At 34.4% G+C, this 20364-nt stretch overlaps 1 protein-coding gene and 1 pseudogene across 1 annotated transcript; both read right to left on the bottom strand.

Moving 5' to 3' along the window:
• Positions 1–168: 168 nt before the first annotated feature.
• Positions 169–4124, bottom strand: LOC133307034 (glutamate receptor 2.7-like; annotated as a pseudogene).
• An 11844-nt stretch (positions 4125–15968) lies between these two features.
• Positions 15969–19778, bottom strand: LOC133307048 (glutamate receptor 2.9-like). The gene is made up of 5 exons (XM_061507468.1): positions 19492–19778; positions 18089–19398; positions 17591–17897; positions 17084–17482; positions 15969–16644 (listed from the first exon to the last, which is right to left on the bottom strand). Exons 1-5 carry the CDS (start codon positions 19775–19777, stop codon positions 16616–16618), a joined length of 2331 nt encoding a protein of 776 aa, XP_061363452.1. The 5' UTR covers position 19778; the 3' UTR covers positions 15969–16615.
• Between the last annotated feature and the right edge of the window lie 586 nt (positions 19779–20364).

Here is a 20364-nt window from a genome sequence, read left to right as displayed (position 1 = left end):
TCCCTGCTCATTACGATAATCAATTTACAAAGTTCATATAACTTCTATCCTGATGTCTAATAAAGGCTTCGTTATGATTTAGAATCCTTAAAAAAGCTGATGACCAAGGAACAGGTGATAAATAAAAGACAAAAGCCAGCATTGAAATGCTATATATACATGCTTCCTTCCTTTAGTTACCTTCCTAGAGCTAGAGTTGGATGAAAAAAGGTTGTTATTGGTTATATTTCCTAGTGATCAGGAGTTGTCATTTGTAACGGTGTTGGTGGGGAAGAGACCGTTATGATTTCTGGTAATTGAGGGTTGTTAGTGTTGCTGATACAATCCCATCTGGAAGAACAATCAGTAGTATCTTCCTGTGCCTGACATGCTTTATTATGCTTTCTGTTATAAATTTGCTTGGCTAAGTTAACCGCCTTTATCCATGGGCTCTCATCATTGGGGGGGTCATTCCCATCTCGTGCCTCCTCTTGGAGTGTTTCTCTAGATTTTAGAGAATGGATGGTAGAAAGTAGAAAACAAATAGTGGATGTGGCCCCAGAAATCACATAGAGAACCCAGAAACTTTCAAGCTTCAAACTTTCTGTACTGTCGGAGGTTAACTTGTTGGAGCAACTGCCTGAGGGTTTCAACCATTTCTCTTCTAACGTCTGTAGTTCTCCCTGCTCTAAGAGCTGCAATATGGCTTTAGAAACATCTCTGGCCACTGGGGAGCCTTTCTCGAACACCTGCATCATTGGATTGCTAGGAAATTAGCGGTGACATATAGGCTAATTTGCAAAAGATATAAAGGCACTGCAACACACAAAGCTCGAGTCCTTTGGATCTTTTCCTTTGTAGCCAGAATTTCAGATTACATTATAAAAATTGCGATAGGTTTTGTTACCTTAAAGAAAACAGTAAGTTGAACCTATAATAAATGCATATTTTTAGAAGAATTGTACTGTCACTTACAAATCCCAGTCCTCCAAATCTGGTCGTAGGTGTAGAGCCAGTGTACTCCTTGCAGTATTTACTGATATATACTTTTTCATAAGGGAGTTCGAGAAAAGCTGCAGCTATAGAGTAGTTTTTGAATGCACCGTCATAACTGTACTCACTACTAATGTTTATGATGTTGTCTGGGTTGAATCTTTCGACTTGCTCTAGGTAGGTCCTAACAAATGAATCTCCATCACAACCAATTTTCATGTTGTTCTTCCTCAGCAACGCAATGTCTGTGACATTGGGTTTCAGTTGTTGAACTGTGAGCATTGAAGAAAGACTAGCAGTGTAGCTTGAGTTAAGAATCAAAACTAGAAATAGCCATGATACCATCACCACCCGAGATAAGTTGCTATGTATGTTCTCCTCTGCAACATGAAGCAGTTGGCATCAGTTTAGTTTAATGCAAATCATGATTTCTTTATTGTTTATTTTCGTTGAGGTTTACCTTCTCTACTTATTATTACTATTGTTATTTTTTTTAACCGAGTATAGTTTACCAATGTTTTCCAGAACTATAGTTGATCAATGTTGATAATTGAAATATGAGATAGATTGATACTCACTATGAGCAAAGAATAGAGAGGAGAAGGTAAACCAAAGAGCAGTGCTGATCTGGCTTTTCCAATTGCCATGAAACTCTGAATTTGTTTCCCGCTCGAGGTACCACACTACTAACATTGTGTAAATCAAGATGGCACCAGTTACCACCCACATTTGCCATGTGAAGGGCTTAACAAACATCCATGCTGATTCTTCAGACTTTCCCGGAACTATCATTGATAATCCTGATTCTGCAAATGGCACTGTAAAATCTACATATTGCAATCTGTCTGCTAGTATGGTCGTATCGCCAACAACAGCCTCATAAGTCTTCCATCATTTTTAAATCACATGACAACCATAAAAGTGTCTAGGTCAGTAAAGCAAAAAAGAGAGGAGAAATTGAGTTATACCTGAAGTTCAAAATTAAGAAAAGTCAACGTTGCATTTAGGACAAGTAAAGAACTTAGTTATACAAGTTTGTCTTCCTTACCATAGCAAGAAAGACTCACAAAGGGGCTGTTAGTCCCCATAAGGAAAACAAAAAATTAAAGTTTCACTGGAAGGTAAGATAAGCAAAGTTAAAGGACCACTCTTTTTGTGGGGGTGATTAAAATTCATGCACAGAACTCTTTTTTTAGGTCTTTAAGCAAAATAATCAGAATTAAGAAAAATTCAATGGTTTGGAAGACAAAAAATAGATCGAGATATACACAAGATCCCAAGAATGTGGAGATCTTGGATACCTATACATAAGACCTTCAATATTTTCATGTTTTCATACTAGTGTGGTATTTTAGTATCCATGAAAAATGGGGTATTTTATTGCATACTAGTGTGGAAATGTTGGCGATACCAAACACCTTCAAATTCCAGCAATATCAAAAGTAAAATGAGTAAGTTCTTACCTTGTTATAGACAAGTTGAACCAGATCATGATAGGTTCCATTGATGGGATAATACTCATATGGCAGATCATACTCCAAAAGTTCTAACACCTTCTCAAAAATTTCAATGCAGAATCCACTATATTTATGTGGATTTCCATGCTCATCATAATCAACCTTGACAAACTTGGAAAATTGAGTTCTTCCAGGGACCGCAATTTTCATTGGATTTTGTTTAGTTGGCAGATTCCAGCCCCTTGGAACTCTCAGCGATTTCCCAGGCCAAATTACAACACCACTTAAACTTTTTGTATTCCTAGAAACATTACTTCCACCTTGTTCTGTGGGGATGCTAGTGAGGAATCCATTTTCTACAGTCCAAAAGTCTAATTCTCTGTAACTCTTCACATCTATATTTACAATCCTTAAGGTAGGATTCTGCAAGAGCTGCATTGATTCAAATTGAATTTCTCCACTTAAACCAATGAAATTGCTAGACAATATTTCTCTTAGTAAAGTCCTTTTGCCACTAGTATTGCCACTGACCACCATTCTATCTACTGCTCGTGCAACAATTTTAATGCTATCATATGCTTGCAGAGCATAAAATCCTGGGTTGCGGTTATCTTCATCAGGATACCTGGCCCTATATTTTCTCCGAAACTGAGCCTCAAAATCTTGATATTCACTGCTATTTTCCGAGTAGTAGTTCTTGATTCCTAAAGCTCCTTCCATATAGGAAATAGCAGACTTATTGATAGAGTCCAGCAAATTAGTTATGCTCTCTGGGATAATCCAAGCTGATTCTCTATCCACAAGTCCCATTTGTGAAGCTTCTCTGAACAAATGAATCGCCATTTCTAATGATGATTGCAAAACAATGAATACCCGAGATTGTGTATTTTCACTTAACTTAAACAGCTCTTGACGAATAAACTGTCCAGGATCATTCAGATAAGAAGGTGATGGCAGAGCTAAACGGTATTCAATCATTGAACCAACTTCTTGGAGGGCCTCAGATAGCAGTGCTAGCATCCCATAATCTTCACCATAGGCATCATCTTCGTAAATTGCTACTACTTTCTGCCATCTATAAGCATGCACCATATCTGCAATGCATTTTACATATGCAGTACCATTGTTAGCGAGTCTCACCAAATAAGGCCAGCGAATTGGCATCAATGGTGGGGTAATGGAAGGTGCTACAAAGGATATGATAGGAACTTGAGTTTGGCGTGCTAATTCAGCCACTGAAGCTGCTTCTGTCCATGTGTGCATCCCCACAATCACTTGCACCTTCTGCTTTTGAATCATCTCTTCAGCTGCATGAAAGAGGTTCACATTTAATAATTTACATATTTAACAAAGTTAAACCATGAAGGAATAAAAATCTATCTTTTTCTCAGAAAATGCTTGATGTTATTTACCAAGGGAAGTGGCTCTAAAGGGATCCCTGGTGGGTTCTTGAAAATAGAGGGCAAGCTTATAGGTCTTTGAAGTGTCATTGTAACTTTGAGCTGCAATGTCCATGGCTACTTGCTGTTCTTTCCCAATGCGAGAGTTAGCATCAATGATTGCACCTATGGATATAACTTTGTTGTCTCCATTCGTAGTCTCAGCTTGGTAACCATTAATGAGAAGAAAGGAGATGAATAAAAAGGAAAGCCAAATTCTTGCAAGTGCTAGAGGACTAGTGGATAGGAAATGCATTGTGCTTCAATTTCTTTTGCTAGTGACATATAAGCATTTGTTATAAAATTTTGTGTATTTAACAAGCTTCCTATGGCATAGTTTCATTAATGCAATGGTATATTATATATAAGTAAACATTTGAGGAAAGAGGCAATGAAAAGAGAAAATAAATGGTGCTTGGTCCAACAGGGAACTTGATTTTTGATTTGGTCAATTATGCAGGTCTTTACTCCACACACATAAGTACAAAGTTGGGTTCGAGAAGAGGGACAGACAAGGCTTGTGACTACAAGGTGGCAACACAAAAGGTCGTCTTGAACATCTTGTAGAATCTATTTTCTAAGGACTTTTCGTCTACCTTATCATTCTTCAAAGATCCTTTCATTCATTACGTTAGATACCAAGGAAAATCCATTCTAGCTACAAAGAATACAATAGCAAGTTTGAATTTAATATTTAATGTCAATCCAAAAGATGCAAAATGTTCAATACATAACAGAAATTGAATTTGCAAAATTGCTATGAACCTTCAGAGATTGGAGACTTTGAATGGTAAGTTGAACATGGGGTTATGGGATCTATACATCTATAGTCTATAGAGATTATTAATGAGCACTAAAAATTTAGATATGGACCAGTTCAAAATGACGTAAAAAAAAGAAAGAAAGAAAGAGAGAATAGTATTTAAACATCAGAATACTTAAAATGATGAACTCAATTGGAAATTGCCAGTGATCAAATCACGTGACAATTTTAATCCCATATTTTATTGACGTTTAACTCAATGGAGAAATGGACTAAGTAAAGCTTTACTTGCAAGTTATTATTTCATGTTGGATCGATGCATTATTTATACTAAAATTAGAAAGTTTTCTTTTCTTGTAATTATTATTATTATTCAGAAAACTCTAATTTACTCACTTTAACATATATCCACGTGTACTTTAGTTCTTAAATTAAGAAAATGCCAACTGTCTTAATAGTAACAAATTTAATTTATTCCCTCCAATGTAGGTTCTGATGCACTTTGGTCTTAAAACAAAAGGGAATTTTTTCTATTAATACTTGAAGGAAAATTAGATTTAAAAAAAAAAAAACATACACTTTATAAAGACTAGAAATCGTATTGCAATCCAATGGGTGCAGCTCAGTTGGTAACTTGGCGCTGAGTTAGTGGGGTTGGATATGTGTTCGATTCCCGCTGAACGCATTCTTGGGGAGGGGCTGAACCTTTAGCCATCACTGTTCTCCCGCACTCTGGATTAGTCCCATAGCCGGCTCAAAGAGTCGAAGCTCGTGGGGATACCGGAGGGAGCCAACTCGTCTCAAAGAGATAATTAGAGTTGGATAACTCCAAAAAAAGAAAAAAAGAAATCGTATTGCACGTTTTTCAAATTAAAAGACAAAAGTATACATGACCTTAAATTAGAGAAAGCAAATTGGAAATTTTTTCATTTTTTTAAAGGAAAAATATTTATCCTTTAAATGATGGTTATTTTAATTAAAATTATTGTTTTTTATTTGACCATTTTTGTCTACCATAATTTCTATTTTATAATTGTTTGACTAAAATAACACAATTTTATATTCTTTATATGAAACACTAATTATTTTTTAAAATTGTGCAAACAATAATATTAGAAACGAACTTTTTAATTCTCCCAAAAAAAAAAAGAAACGAACATTTTAATATTTTCTTAAGTTTTTTATTTTTTTTTCTATATGTCAGTTTCTTTTATCCACAAATACGCGGTTTTAAGTGTTCAGACTTGAGAAGTCAGAAAGCAACGAAAGTTCAACATGGCTGTTTGGCTGATACACGATCCAGGTACAAGTAGACACAAAGGGACAAAATAACAGCAGCAGCCCTCAGTGTGGAAAAAAATTTAGGTGCTGCAAAAATATTTGACATATTAAATTATTAAAATATTTATTGTAATTACATAAATTTATCAGAAAAAGAATTCACTATAAATTTTAACATATTTATCTAAATTATTTACTAAATAATATCACATAATATTGAAATTTAAATGAATAATTACCAATAAATATATATCAAAGAAAATATATAAAAATACACTAACATTTTTAGTAAGCATTTCAAACATAAGAATGTCATTTTCCTTCCACCATATAATAAGTAATGAACCAAACATTGTTTTAACTCTTAAGGATATGTAAACCAATGTTATTAAAATCGGCCCGGTCATTGACCCGGTCGAGGTACTGGATCATTGGGTCACTGGTTCAACCAGTGAGTCACTGGTTCAACCGCATGACCCAGTAATTATATGCAATTTTATAATATATATTAAAAAAATTATAAACATACGTAAATATCTAAAAAAATGATAATTTTTTTAAATATTTTAATATAAAAATAATAAATCACATATTATAATCCAATAAAGGATCAAACAAAAATATAATGATCGTGATACAGACTTTAGGTTCAGAAAATGACATCTCTAACTATAAATTATATCAAAATTTTCTTGCGATAATATTGGTGTTGTAGGTACATAACTTATGTAAGTCAATAAGCAAAAAAATATTTAAATATGTCAATTATGATTTTTTTTTGAAAAAATAAATAATTTGAATTTTTTTTTTGGGACCGGGCCGGGTCACCGGTTAACTGATCGAGTCACCAATTTTCATGAAAACTGGCCGGGTCGAACCGGGTCACACCGGTTCTGATGCATGGCCGGTCCGTTGCTTCAACCGGACCGGTTTATCGGTTCCCGGGTCAACCTGGCCGGGTCGGTCCGATTTTAATAACACGGATGAAAACACACAAATATAATAATTATATGTATAATAATATTTAATAAATAATTTCTACTATGCATCAGGGAGGTTGATTGTGTTTGTTGAGGGGTGGCTGCCGATGTTGGTTTTAAGAACAAGAACAAGACTTAGGGTCTTAGAGAGTGAGGATATTTTGGGATGTTGATTAAAAAAGAGAAAAAAAATAGAAAAATGGGAAAGAAAATTGTGTAAAAGAATATAAAAATAAAAAATAAAAATATTTTAAAAAGTAAAAGGACAAATGAGTGGTTAAAAAATGTGGAAAAAGATAAAAATATTACAATTTTGTTATATTTATTTAAATAGTGCTAAACTATAATTTTAGGCATGGCCAAATTATATATATATATATATATATACTGTCTCATCTACTAAAAAAATATCATGTTACATACCTATTAACCTGCCATATACATATATGTACTTTGTGTGATTGATTTATGTTGAGATTTGTGTTAAAAAGAATGGTTTTAAGGAGGTTGTAAATAGTCATAATAGCCGCATACTACTAATAACAGAAAGAAAATATTACCCGTAGGCCGTAACAACTCGAATCTTAAAGAAAAATAAAAATATTACTAATGGTAATTGGTAGGTATCATATTTCTATGGTGACTCTTGGTTGTGTCTCCTGATAACCTTGAAAGGGAATGCATTTGGGCTACACGTTGTTTTATCCACTATCATGCATTTGTCGAAAAATATTTATGGACATTAATTCTTCCAACGGCATGTAAACTTGGGAGCCAAGACATGTTATGGATAGACGACACAAAAGTTTTGACTCAAAGATATATGAAGAGAAGTTGCCACGAGTTGAGGGTAGTTTAGGCATAGGTAAGAAGTGAAAAATGAGATTTAATATGATGAATCTAGAAGATGAGGAAACTTGAGGTCACAACAGAATTGGATTTTCAAAGGTTCTGCGAATCCTCAGATCACAAGAGACTCTTAAAAATTCGAAAGGGACAGTGGAGAACTGAGAATCTTAACTGGTTTATTCAGGAAATGAAAGAGTTAAGAGTTAGGGACATTTGAACCCCATAAGGGTCACTCTAGAAGTCAATTTAAGGTTTGGAATGGCAATGGTTAATGCAGAAGTTCATAAAATGGGAGAATTACGTAGGAACAACTCTTTTTTTTTTTTGGAGTTACCCAACCCTAATTATCTCTTTGAGACGAGTTGGCTCCCTCCGGTATCCCCACGAGCTTCGACTCTTTGAGCCGGCTAAGAGACTAATCCGGAGTGCGGGGGACAGTGATGGCTAAAGGTTCAGCCCCCTTCCCAAGAATGCATTCAGCGGGAATCGAACACATATCCAACCCCACTAACTCAGCGCCAAGTTACCACTGGAGCTGCACCCATTGGGTTCGTAGGAACAACTCTTGATCAGTGTAACTGATTACGTAAAAAATATTATTCTAATAATCATAAGAAAACTATAATTTCTGCTTATGACAATTTAATATGAGAAGCAATTTATTTTGGATTTGATCTCTAGTAATTTTAATTGTTCATATTTAACTAATTTTCTCTCTCAATATTTGGCATTTGTATTATATTAGGTCTTTGGAGTTATGTTTAACAACTAAAAAAATAATGTAATTCTAGAAGAAAAATTCACTTTTCTTCATCTTTCTTTCGAAGAAACCCGCGAAGCTATAGAATTATGTCGTCCTTTAAAAGTTCAAAGCAATAGACTCTTATCAATATTAACATAATAATATAATACTCATATGATATCTCAATGTTTAACACAAGAAATAGTTTATTATGTGCCAAACGTTGACATAAATTGTAGGGAGATGTGGCTCAAATATCTTATAATAATCAGAACCAAATTGTACATATATGCTATAAGTCTAATCTGATTTGTGATCCATATATTCAGTTTGACTCATTCTTCTCAGTTCTAATAACTTCTACTCTGATATCTGGAAGTCAAGAACAAAAGGCCAGAGTAATTTCCTGCCCTCCTACGCGTCTAACACAATGTTAACGCGGTTTTGAATTTAAAAACTGAGTAACAACGACCAAACCTTATAGTACCAAAGTTGCCACGTTTGTACGAAGATTAGTTTATAGTAGTATATATAGTTAAGGTGTTGGAGCTAATGAGTTTGAGAGAGAAGTGTTTTGAAGTGCTTGAAGTGTTACACATCAAATTTGGAATGATTAACAATGTTACTTCTAGCTTAGGAAACCAAGAGATAATACAAACTATTGGGCTCCAGCTCATATGGATCCAAATAATTATGTTTTCACATATTAGGCTTGTATGTAAATATTCTATTGGACTATATTATTAATATACCTAACAATCTCCTCTTATGTTCACCATACAACACAATTTGATAGAGTGATCAATGTAATGTTCAAACAAACATGAATCATTCACATCTAGTCCAAGGAATTAACTCGGATCAATCAAAGAGTTTGAACGGTAGGATATTAAACTCAATCATCATTTGCAATCTAAATAAATAAATCATCATTATCATGAATCTATTATGATACCAACATACCAAAATAAACATTTAGAATTTTAGATTCAATCTAAACTCATCCAAATCCCAATAGTCTGAATAAGTCTCAAAATCAGTTCACTATCAACAATGTTCATAAAACAAAGATAGCAAAATGTAAGTCTCAAATGAATGGACTCCATCAAAATGGGCAATAGTGGGTGAACTGTCAAGTCCCCTCAAACTCTAAATGATATATTCATTCATCAAGGAGGTGATCTTGGTCAAGATCCATTTCATTAACCTCTCCTCCATCTCTGCTTCATGAATTCAATCTGTTGAATAATCAACCAAAGATGTCTAGTTTTACTAAAAGAACTTAGCATCATATCATCAGTCAAAGAAGAACATATATTAATGTTATAAAACATCGAAATATCATGTTCATAAGTATTAAATCAGTTTTATAAATTATGAACAGACCTAAACAATTTGTTTTGCAAAGAGCCATCACCTTAAGTTTATTTATAAGAGAATAACCATTGTCTAGTTTCAATGACCAGGACCAATAGTCAAGTCACTTACAATAACCTAGTCATGTGATGTCAAGTTTCAATTAAGAACAAGACCCACATGCTTCTTATGTAAACAACTATTTCAATGTTTCAATTTGAAATGTCACAATCACTAATTCCTCAAAGTCAAATAATCTAGCATCAAGTTTGAATGAGATCATTTAACCAAAAGGATGGTCCAACCTGGTTGGATTGTATCATCAAGTTTGGAATGACACAAGTATCCCAAGTAGAACCTTTGAATTAGGTTCAAGTTATCTTTATCAAGTTTGGAATGAGACAACTTACACTTTTTAAATTAATTAGTAACTATGAACATAGATGAAACATAAAAATTGTGCTTATAATTTTGGCCAACAAAAGGAAGATTCGATAATTCAAAACACATAATCAGAAGGTAAATAAATGGTAATTAAGACTTGTCTACATAGTCTTTAACCCCATTTCCCCCATTGTTTTGAATAATCGATCTTTAGGCATACCTTTTGTGAGAGCATCGACCAATTTATCCTTTGAGCTCACATTGATCATGGTGATAACTCCTTATTTTATCAGATAATTCAACAGCGCATGTCTCAGTCTCACATGTCTTCTCTTTAAATTAAAGAGAGAATTTTTAACAACTTGGACAACAACTTAATTATCACCGAACAAGTTTAAAGAAATAATCTTTAGCTGAGTCAAAGGAATAATCATAATCAGATTCTTTATCGACTGCCTCTTCGTTAGCTGAGGCTAAAACAAAAAGTTATGATTCCATAGACAGCAATATAAGTCTGTCTTTTGGATTCCCAAGTAATAATAGCTCCACCAAAGTAAATACATATCCACTAGTGGACTTACTATTTCCTATTTCTAAGCACCATGACGCATCAGAATATCCATCCACAATTGAAAGATAACCAGAATAGTGTAGAGCATAATCTTTAGTACCTTTGAGGTATCTTATCAGCCTATCGAGGGCATCCTAATGCTCTTTACTAGGATTACTAGTGATACGACTTGTAACGCCTGGCCGCTTCAAGAATCAATGACTATTTCCACATACTAAAACGAGACTTTTCAGTGTGCTTTTTTCTCACTCGCACACTTCTCGGGAAAACTTTCCTGGAGGTCACCCATCCCAGAATTGCTCCAAGTCAAGCACGCTTAACTGTGGAGTTCTTCTGATTTGGGCTACCGAAAAGCAGATGCATCTTGTTAGCATAGGTAGTACCAATTAATTCTTATAAACTATCCCAAACTGTGCAGTCTTATACCTGCACAGCCTTTGGAATCCTTCTCTTTCGAGTGTCTATTCGATTCATTCGTGCATGTAACCCCCACTGGAAGCCTGTTAGGAGCCGCTCCTTGTCCATGCCCTTTCGCACCGGCGATCACTCCTCGCCCTCGTCAACTCTTGGGATGTTACACGACTCAACATGACAACTATAAAGGCTATGTCAGGTCTAGTGCAACTTGTAGCATACATGAGACTACCAATCAATTTTGAATACTTTAATTGATCCACGTTGGTCTCTTCATGAGGACTCAATCTTTTATTATAATCACATGGTGTCTACTCAGTTTGCACTCATTGTATCCTTAGGCAGAAAATAGCTGCTCAATATAATGAGTCTGGCTATGGGAAATTACTTGCCTTTCAAAGCTTACTTTCATACCAAGAATGGTATTAGTAATACCAAGATCTTTCATGTAATGTTTTAGCTAAATTAGATTTCATGTCACTCACTACAGAATGATCAGAGCCAAGAATTAACATGTCATATGTTGCGTAAAATCGGCAAGTGTACCGATCGTACCAAGTAATAAAAATGATGAGTAGAGTATCGTCTCCACGAGGATTGAGGCACCTAAGTTATTATAACTATTCCTCTCTTGTTGGATTAATAAAAATGGTTTAAGGACAGTTGTGGTTTATGAAATAAACGAAAACAATTAAAGAAAATGTAAATGATTCCAAAAGTCTTTTAGAATTCAAGAACACGGAATAAAGGTTTGGAAAATATTTGAGGAAATATTGCGGTAAAGAGACGCCAACACCTTTATGATCCCCACCTTGTAACTTGAATTAACGTTTACATTCAATTATGCAATTGATCAAACGATTCACTATCTTTTATTTAATTGGTTAAGCCTTAATTCCTTAATGATCTTAACCTTATCAACCCTATTAGAATCATAATCCCTTAGAAATCCCTTTTTAAGTTGAGCCTTCAAATCAATGAATCTTTCACATTTGCGGTTCATGTAGCCTATCCCTAGTGCATACATGAACAGTTATCTTACCTCTTGTCAGGAATTAGAATTCTAATATTCCTATTGAAAACCCTAACCCTCGCAATCCTAAAAGATTATCAGTTCTAGAAGAATTATAAGATGAAGAACAAGGTAAAATAAACTCAATTAACATAGATGACTATAAATTTAACCAAACTACAAGGGGTTCACATCAAGGGTTGTGACCCTTACCACAATGATAGAACTAGCCAGACATATTCATGTCTGACAATATAATCATAAAAGAAAATAAAATTAAGAACCTAAAGAAGAGAAAGAAGATGAAGATCTTCCGTTTTGATCGCTCGAATCTTCGAAACTCCAAGAAGCTCCCAAGAATTCTCCCTCTCTTTGTTGTTTTTCTCTTCCTTGTTGTCAAAAAGTTCCTTCTTCCTCTGTTTCTGATCCTTTTCTTAGGTTTTGGGAAAACCTACTTTCAATTGCTCTCAAATTGGGCCTCCTTTTTGAGTAATTTGCATCAGATTAGAGTTAAAAAGTATCGCCCACGCACTTTGCGACAAGTCTGGCGCACTTTGCATGAGAAAATAGAACTGAAGCTGTCAAACGGCGCACCGTGCGCCAGGTCTCGCGCACCGTGCGCCAGGATATAGGGACGATTTGCATAAAATGGCGCACCATGCGCCAGGTCCCGCGCACCGTGCGCCAGCTGGAAAATTGAACTTCTCTATTTTGCTTCCTTTTGTGGCGTTTCCTTCTATTAAAACACATAAATTGAGTGAGAGAATGATTGAGAAGGAATAATCAATATTTCTTGCATTTATGACTTATTTTCACACATTTATGATTAATTCCTTGCTTCTTTTAAGTTAGAAAGCATCATATGCTAGACGCACATCACATGCCAAATTGAACATGTAATTTCCAACCATAAAATTCAATAAGATCAAATCATTGAAGCTTTAATAATATCATAGGAACTACGTTTAGCCAATTTTAATCAGAGCTAAAAGTTAGAAAGAGTGAACCTTGTAGTTCACTTCTAAGACTCTAATTTTTGTCAAACCACTCTATAGAGTTGGAATTTGCCAAAACAAACCCCATTAAGAGATTCGGAGCGCCCAAAAATCTTAAGATGGACTATCCCTGTTGTTGGAAACTCACCAAAATATTTCCCGATTATTAAAATTTGTAGGAAAATGCACCGGGAACTTCAGATTGCCATATCTCATTCGTCCGATCTCCGTTTAAGGTGAGTGACTCAAAACAAATTTCTTGATGAGTAGAACAAATCCCAATAGATTTCACTTCCTGAAACTGGGTAAAATTTCTGGGATCTAGATCGAGAGGTTGCAGTTGCAGTATTTTCAAACTTAGATATTGGAAAATCCTTCCGTCGAATCGCGAAAGAGATTTAAAATATGAGTTCCCTCGATGAGATCTTCGAATAGACACCTTACTCGCTCAAATCTGACACATGAAGCTAATACTTCAAGATTTTTGGAGGTAACGAGTTTGAGATAGAAGGGTTTTGATGTGCTTGAAGTATTATACCAATAGACATCAACTTTGAAATGTTCAACAATGTTACCTCCATATCAGGAAACTCTAGAGATAATGCAAGTTGTTGGTCGTAGATGAACTCAAGAGGGGGTGAATTAAATTTTATAAAATAATTTTTTAATTAAAAAATTAACTCAAAACAATAATTCAAGATAAGGATAGAGAGATATTGACATAGTACTTTTTAGTGGAAAACCCAAAAGGGAGATATCGGATACTGAAATTCGACGGGCAACTCCACTATGAAACTTGCGTACATGAGTTCTCTAGTATCCTAGTTTCCTAGTCTACCCCTTACACAAATTCTCAACTGGTATCATAGTTTTTCAGTATGAAATCCTAACCCTTTAGGATTTCAAAACCCTATCACACAAGGGTTCTCAAGTCACTCTCAATTTCCAAATAAAAGAGATATGCTGGTATCCCACTTTCCCAACGCAAGAACTACAGTATCTAAGTTTCCCATACAGACCTTAAAAGAAGGTCAAGAAGAATTTTACAATTAAAATAATTTATCTCAATGCTTCTTTTCCTCAAGCAGATAAATATTTTGAATTCCTATGGAGAAATATTCACTTTGCCAAAATATGAATGTATGAATGATTGTTCTTGAGAAAACTCTTCAATTGACGCACAAGAAAGAATACTAATCTTAAAAATCTAATTCTCTCTCTTATATTTTCTCCTTTCTCTCTCTTGTATTTTATCTCTTCTCTTTATTGTATTTTCTCTCTTCTCTCTCTTGTATTTTCTCTCTTCTCATGAATAATATGCAATGAACTCTATTTATAATAATAACACTTTCTATCTCCTAAAAGCCCAAAAGATATAATTTTAAAATTTGAAATCTTTTTCTCAAACTAACCAGAAATCTTTTACCAAAAACTAAATTTTAAATGCAATTTTCAAAAATAAGATTTTTGATTTTTTCAAATAAAAATATAAAGTATTAAATATCTTATTCTATTATGCAATGCAATCCTAATCTAAATCTTTGGCAAAAAATATTTTATTTCTCTTACATGAAATCTAAAAAGATAAAATATATCCTAAACTTTACTTGATTCCATATTTTTTTTTCTCTCTTCATGATTTTTTCTATATCTTCTCCAATATTCATGCAATCTTCAATTATCTTGAATACTATTTATATTAGAATAAATATTATTCTGAAATTTCAATAATCAGCTCATTAGTAATTTCAAGACAATAAATTATTATCAATTTAATTAATATTAAATTGATTGTAATAATCAAAACATATTTTAAATTAATTAATCAATTGGAGTATAACAAATATCCAACACAAGCTATTGGGCTCTAGCCCATATGAACTCAAATAAGTGAATAATCATGTTTTAGTGTATTGGACTTGTATGTGAACATACTATTGAACTATAATATTAATATATCCAACATAAGTTTCTGTTATAAAGGCTCAGAAGTATATAAATGACAGGAACTTTTTATTACTAGTGTTAGTTTTTATTAGTACACATTTTGAAGATAACTTGGTGTAAATTTTAATAAAGTTAAATCAATATTCGAGTTGAAGTGTTGTGTGTGTATTTTTGTTTACGTTATCTTTCACAAGTCACAATGTAGAATAATAATCAAATTGAAGTGGAGATTCATGCTACCATATCAAAGAACCAAAACTACACAAGCCTTTGAGATAGTCCGAAAGGTGCTTCCCATTATTTCATAGCTTTAACCAGGGGTTACAATTTTCACATTGGAATTGTAACATTATTTTATTTGAGATATAGATAATATTTTATTTTAGTTTATAATATTTGTTTTATATATTTCAACACGTCTTCTCATACGAGAGTCTATTGGACTTGAAGGGTGGGCAATGCACATGCCCATCTACCTATGCGAAGAAAGAAATTTCACTTGAAAAAAAGTGGGGGGCAGTGATGATCGAACTCAGTACACCGAGGCTCTGATACTAAGTAAAATAACAACAATAAATCAACGAAGAAGAAGAAAACATAGCCGGAAGAAACTAAGAGAAGCAGAGAGAGGGTAAGAGAGAAAGGGAACGGACGGAAAAGCCAATCTCTCACGGAGGGTAATATCTCTCTACTACCATATTAAAATTACGAAAAAAAAGTAAGGAAAGACAGACAAGGATTCCTCTCGTTAGACTCTGATACCATGTAAAATAACAAGAGACGAGAGGAATATTGAAATACATCTGTATATTGAATTAATTTAGGAGAGTACAATATATAAAGAAACACTAACAAGCTTAATCCAGACCTAACCTAAATCCTAATGAAATAAGAAAATAGATTTTTATAAATAATAAAAATATTCTAAAATATTCTTTGCGAATTAAATTTGAAAGATATTTAACTTAGCCTTAGCATTTCAGTTCCTTACAGTGAGGAAGAGCTTTGTGGTGTTTCCAAAGCCTGATTTCCAGCCATGGTATCTGAAGTGCTTCCTTGTTTGAGCTCCAAAGAGAATTCTTCTACACCCTCTATATGAGCTGAATTTGAGGCTTGTCTTTGATTAGTGCTTTCTTCATTGTATATACAGTTTGCTATGGTGTCACGGATCTTCTTCCAAACAGTCTCAATAGCTGAACAACCATGGTCTCCTTCAAATGCCTCTTGATGCTGCTGATTCTTTTTCATTGACAGTACCATGGAAATTATCACACAAAAGGTAGAAGTGAGTACAGAAGCTGCAAAAAGAACCCAGAAGCTTTGAAGCTTTAAACTTCCGTTGGCATTGGTAGTTATATTGGTTGAACACTCATCTGGGTTGTTCAACCATTTATCTTCTAGTGACTTCAAGTCTCCATTCTCTGAGAGCTGCAATATAGCTTTGGAAAAGTCTCTAGTAATTGGAGAACCTTTCTGGAACATCTGCATATAGAGAAATGGAATATTTAACCTTAGTTCCAAGTTCATTGAAATATTTAACTTCAATGAAGGAGAGCAATTTTTCACAAAATATGGGTGAACCTGATAGGAGTAGAATTATAAAATGTAAGGAAAAAGATTGAATATAAGTAACATAACTGGATAAGTTAACTGGTTTAGTACATTGGCATTTTTTTTTACCTATTCTCCTCCATTGTTTCCCATTTCATATTCATCAGGAATATCCTAAAACTTGATATTTGAAGTTCAAATATAACTTTCAAGCCTTAAAATAAGGTGCCTGCCTGCTCTACATATGTCCATAATCATATTATATGATTTTATCATGTTCAAATAAAACTATCATTGATTTTCAGTTTCCATTTAGAAAAGAAGCCAAATAGAGTTCTAATTTCCAAAATAAGTTTCTGTTATCACTTACAAAGGCCAAGCCCTCCAAATCTGTTGGTAGGTGGGAAGGCAGAATATCCCTGGCAGTTCATGCTGATGAATACCTTTTCATAAGGGATTTCAATAAAGGCAGCTGCAATGCGCTTGCTTTTGAATTCCTCAGTGTAATTGTAATTTCTACTAACTTTGATAATGTTCTGTGATTTGAAATGAAGAACGTTTTCCAGATATTTTCTCACAAAAGGATCACCTGAGAAACCAATTTTGGAGTTGCTCCTTTTTAGTGACTCAATGTTTTTAACTTTTGGTTGCAATTGTTGAACTGTGAGCATTGAGGATAGATTAGCTGTGTAGCTAGAGGTTATGATCAAACCAAGGAAGAGCCACATAACAATCACCATTTGAGTGAAGTTGCTATAGATTTTCTCCCCTGCAAGAGGAAACTTGGTTATTCATAAGTAAATGTTTCCATAATTAAGCTTAATCTTAGTTTTCCGTAAGTAGTAAATGGCTTTATAATGTTTGCAATATTCCGTACTTTGTGCAAAGAATAGAGAAAAGACAGTAAACCATAGAGCAATGTTAATCTGAGTCTTCCATGGACCACTGAATTCTGGATTGGAATCCCGCTCCAAGTACCAAACTGTGAACATGGTGCAGACCAGGATGCAAACAATAGCCATCCACATTTCCCACGTAAAGGGCTTCATAAAAATCAAAGCTGTGTCCTCAGATTTTGCTGGAACTATCATTGACAATCCTGACTCTGCATATGGCAGTGTAAAATCCACGTATTGCATTCTGTCAGCCACAATGGTTATGTCACCAACAACAGCATCCAAAGTCTCCAATCATTTTTTTCCATCCAAATGGAAGGATTGTCAGTAAAGGTGTTTCCATAACAATATTGAACAAATAATTAAGAGAGGGAGAGAGTTTAGGCCTTAAGGGTAATAATTAAGAATATCCTTCAATGTTCTCTCTGAGGTATTAAAAAAAAGGCATTAGAAAGAAATGAAGGGATAGAAGTAGTTACCTTGTTGTAGACAAGAAAAACCAGATCAGTATAGGTTCCATTAAAGGGAACTATTTCATATGGTAGGTCATACTGCAATTGATCTAGAACCTTATCAAAAATTTCAATGCAGAATCCACTATATTTTGTCTGATTTGAGTTTTCATTGTATTCAACCCTCACAAACTTCTCAAATGGAGTCCATCTTGGAACACCAATTTTCAATGGTTTTTCTCTTCTAGGCATTCTCCAACCCCTTGGAGCCCTCATTAAATTCCCAGGCCAAATTATTGGACCTCCCAAACCTTCTATTGTACTTGAGACCTTATTAATTTTAGCTTTTTGACCAGCTAACTCAAAGGAAAGGGTCTTGGAGAATCCATACTCTTCTGTCCAAAAGTCTATTTCTTTATAACTCTTTCCAATCACACTTACTACCCTAAGTATAGGAGAAGGCAAAGTTTGCCCTTTTTCAAATCTTATTTTTCCACTTAAGCCAAGGAAATTGCAAGACAGCATTTCTTTTAGAAATATCTTAGTGCTACTCGTAGTATGATTTCTTAATTTCTCAATGGCACGTGTGGCAACTGAAATGCTATCATATGCTTGAAGTGCATAAAATCCTGGTTGGGGATTATCTTCTTCTGGATTTTCTTTCTGAAAGCTTTTTCTGAACTGAACTTGGAAACTCTGATAATCAGTACTACTCTGCAAGTAATAAGTCTTGATTCCCAAAACACCTTCCATGGAGGAAATGACAGAGTCACTAACAGAGTCTAGCATATAAGTTATGCTTTCTGGAACTATCCAAGCTGTTTCCATATCCACAAGTGCCATCTTTTTAGCTTCAGCAAACAAACAAGTTACCATTGGTAGTGATGATTGTAGAACAATGAAGACACGGGATTGAGTGTTAAGCAGCTTCAGCAGCTCTACCTGAACTACCCCATCTGGATGAGACAAAGAAGAATATGGAGGGAGAGCCAAAGAGAGCTCAATCTGTGAACCAACATTTTGGATTTCCTGAGATAGAAGTGCTAACATTCCATAATCACCACCATATGGATCATCTTCATAGATCACTATAACTCTTTGCCAATTGTATGCATGAACTACATCACAAATGCATTTTATGTATGCAGTACGATTGTTAGCCATTTGTACTAAGAAAGGCCAACGAAATGATGACAGTGGAGGTGTGATGATTGGTGTAGCAAATGAAATAACAGGAACTTGAGCTTGATTTCCAACCTCAGCTACCAGAACTGCTTCCTGCCATGAGTGCATGCCAATTATCACTTTCACTTTCTTTATTTTAATCATCTCTTCAGCTGCATACAAAATTCTGATGTCACTATAGACCATTCTAACAAGGAAAGATCACTGTCCAGAGATAATATAAACCTTTTAAAGTGAAAACTAACCGATAGAAATAGCTTTCAGGGCCATCCCTTTGGAGTCCTTGAAATGTAGAGACAGTTTGTGGTGGTACTTTGAACTGTTGTTGTAGTTTTGAGCTGCAAGTTCAATAGCTACTTTCTCTTCTTTCCCAGAACGAGAGCTAAGGTCAATGATTACACCAATGGAAAAAACTATGTCATCGTTGGAGGCCTTAGCTCCAAAGAGAATGAAGGAAAAGAAGAATATGAGGGCAAGAAGGAAGTGCCAAACAATGGAAACTTTGGACTTTGTAGTGGAAAGGGAAGACATATCTCACAAAAATATGGTACGCACAACGACTTAAACAAGTGAGTGCCAAAAAATAGTCCTCTTTCCAAAGACACCTGACACGTTGAATTGTAACTTATAATAGTCACTGAAGTGCTTGTGTGGCTGTTAATTCTCAAAGATTGATCCATTCACACTGCAGGTCACTATCTACATTTCCTAAGGGATACGAAAGTTGAAACTTCTTGGGAAACTACACTGAGTGCACGTTGCATGCGAAATATGGGCTCATGGTCTTGCAAAATAACCACATGGCTCAACCCTGTATCAATTATAGGGTTCTCGGTTCATGAAAAATTATAATCATACAAAGGTGGATTAATAGTAATAAAAAATAAATAAAAAATATTATTAAAATAGATAATTATAAAATCATAACCATTATTTATTTTTGTATGATTGTGATCTTTTCACGTAATTTTGTTATGTTTTTTTCGCAAGAGAGGATCCGTTTCCCAATTTTTATTTTAAACACCATTCAGAATTAAAAAGAAAAGTAAGGTAACATTAGTTCGTCCCCTCAAGCTCCATCTTCAATTTTTGTCATTATTATTCTTCACATGCAAAGA

The sequence above is a fragment of the Gastrolobium bilobum genome, unplaced genomic scaffold (genome assembly GCF_033153095.1).
Source record: "Gastrolobium bilobum isolate Gb01-03AN ecotype WA unplaced genomic scaffold, APGP_CSIRO_Gbil_v1 utg22537, whole genome shotgun sequence".
NCBI classification, from domain to species: Eukaryota; Viridiplantae; Streptophyta; class Magnoliopsida; order Fabales; family Fabaceae; genus Gastrolobium; species Gastrolobium bilobum.
The sequence above is the reverse complement of the archived record's forward strand: the minus strand, read 5'-3'. Positions and strand labels throughout refer to the sequence as shown.

What these genes read in the sequence shown, in the direction of transcription:
- LOC133307048 (XM_061507468.1), bottom strand. Translation starts at nt 19,777, where the DNA reads ATGTCTTCCCTTTCCACTACAAAGTCCAAAGTTTCCATTGTTTGGCAC. An exon ending in CCTGAAAGCTATTTCTATCG is followed by an intron (nt 19,399 to 19,491) that starts GTTAGTTTTCAC and finishes TTTTGTATGCAG; the next exon opens with CTGAAGAGATGATTAAAATA. An exon ending in TTTTTCTTGTCTACAACAAG is followed by an intron (nt 17,898 to 18,088) that starts GTAACTACTTCT and finishes AAATGATTGGAG; the next exon opens with ACTTTGGATGCTGTTGTTGG.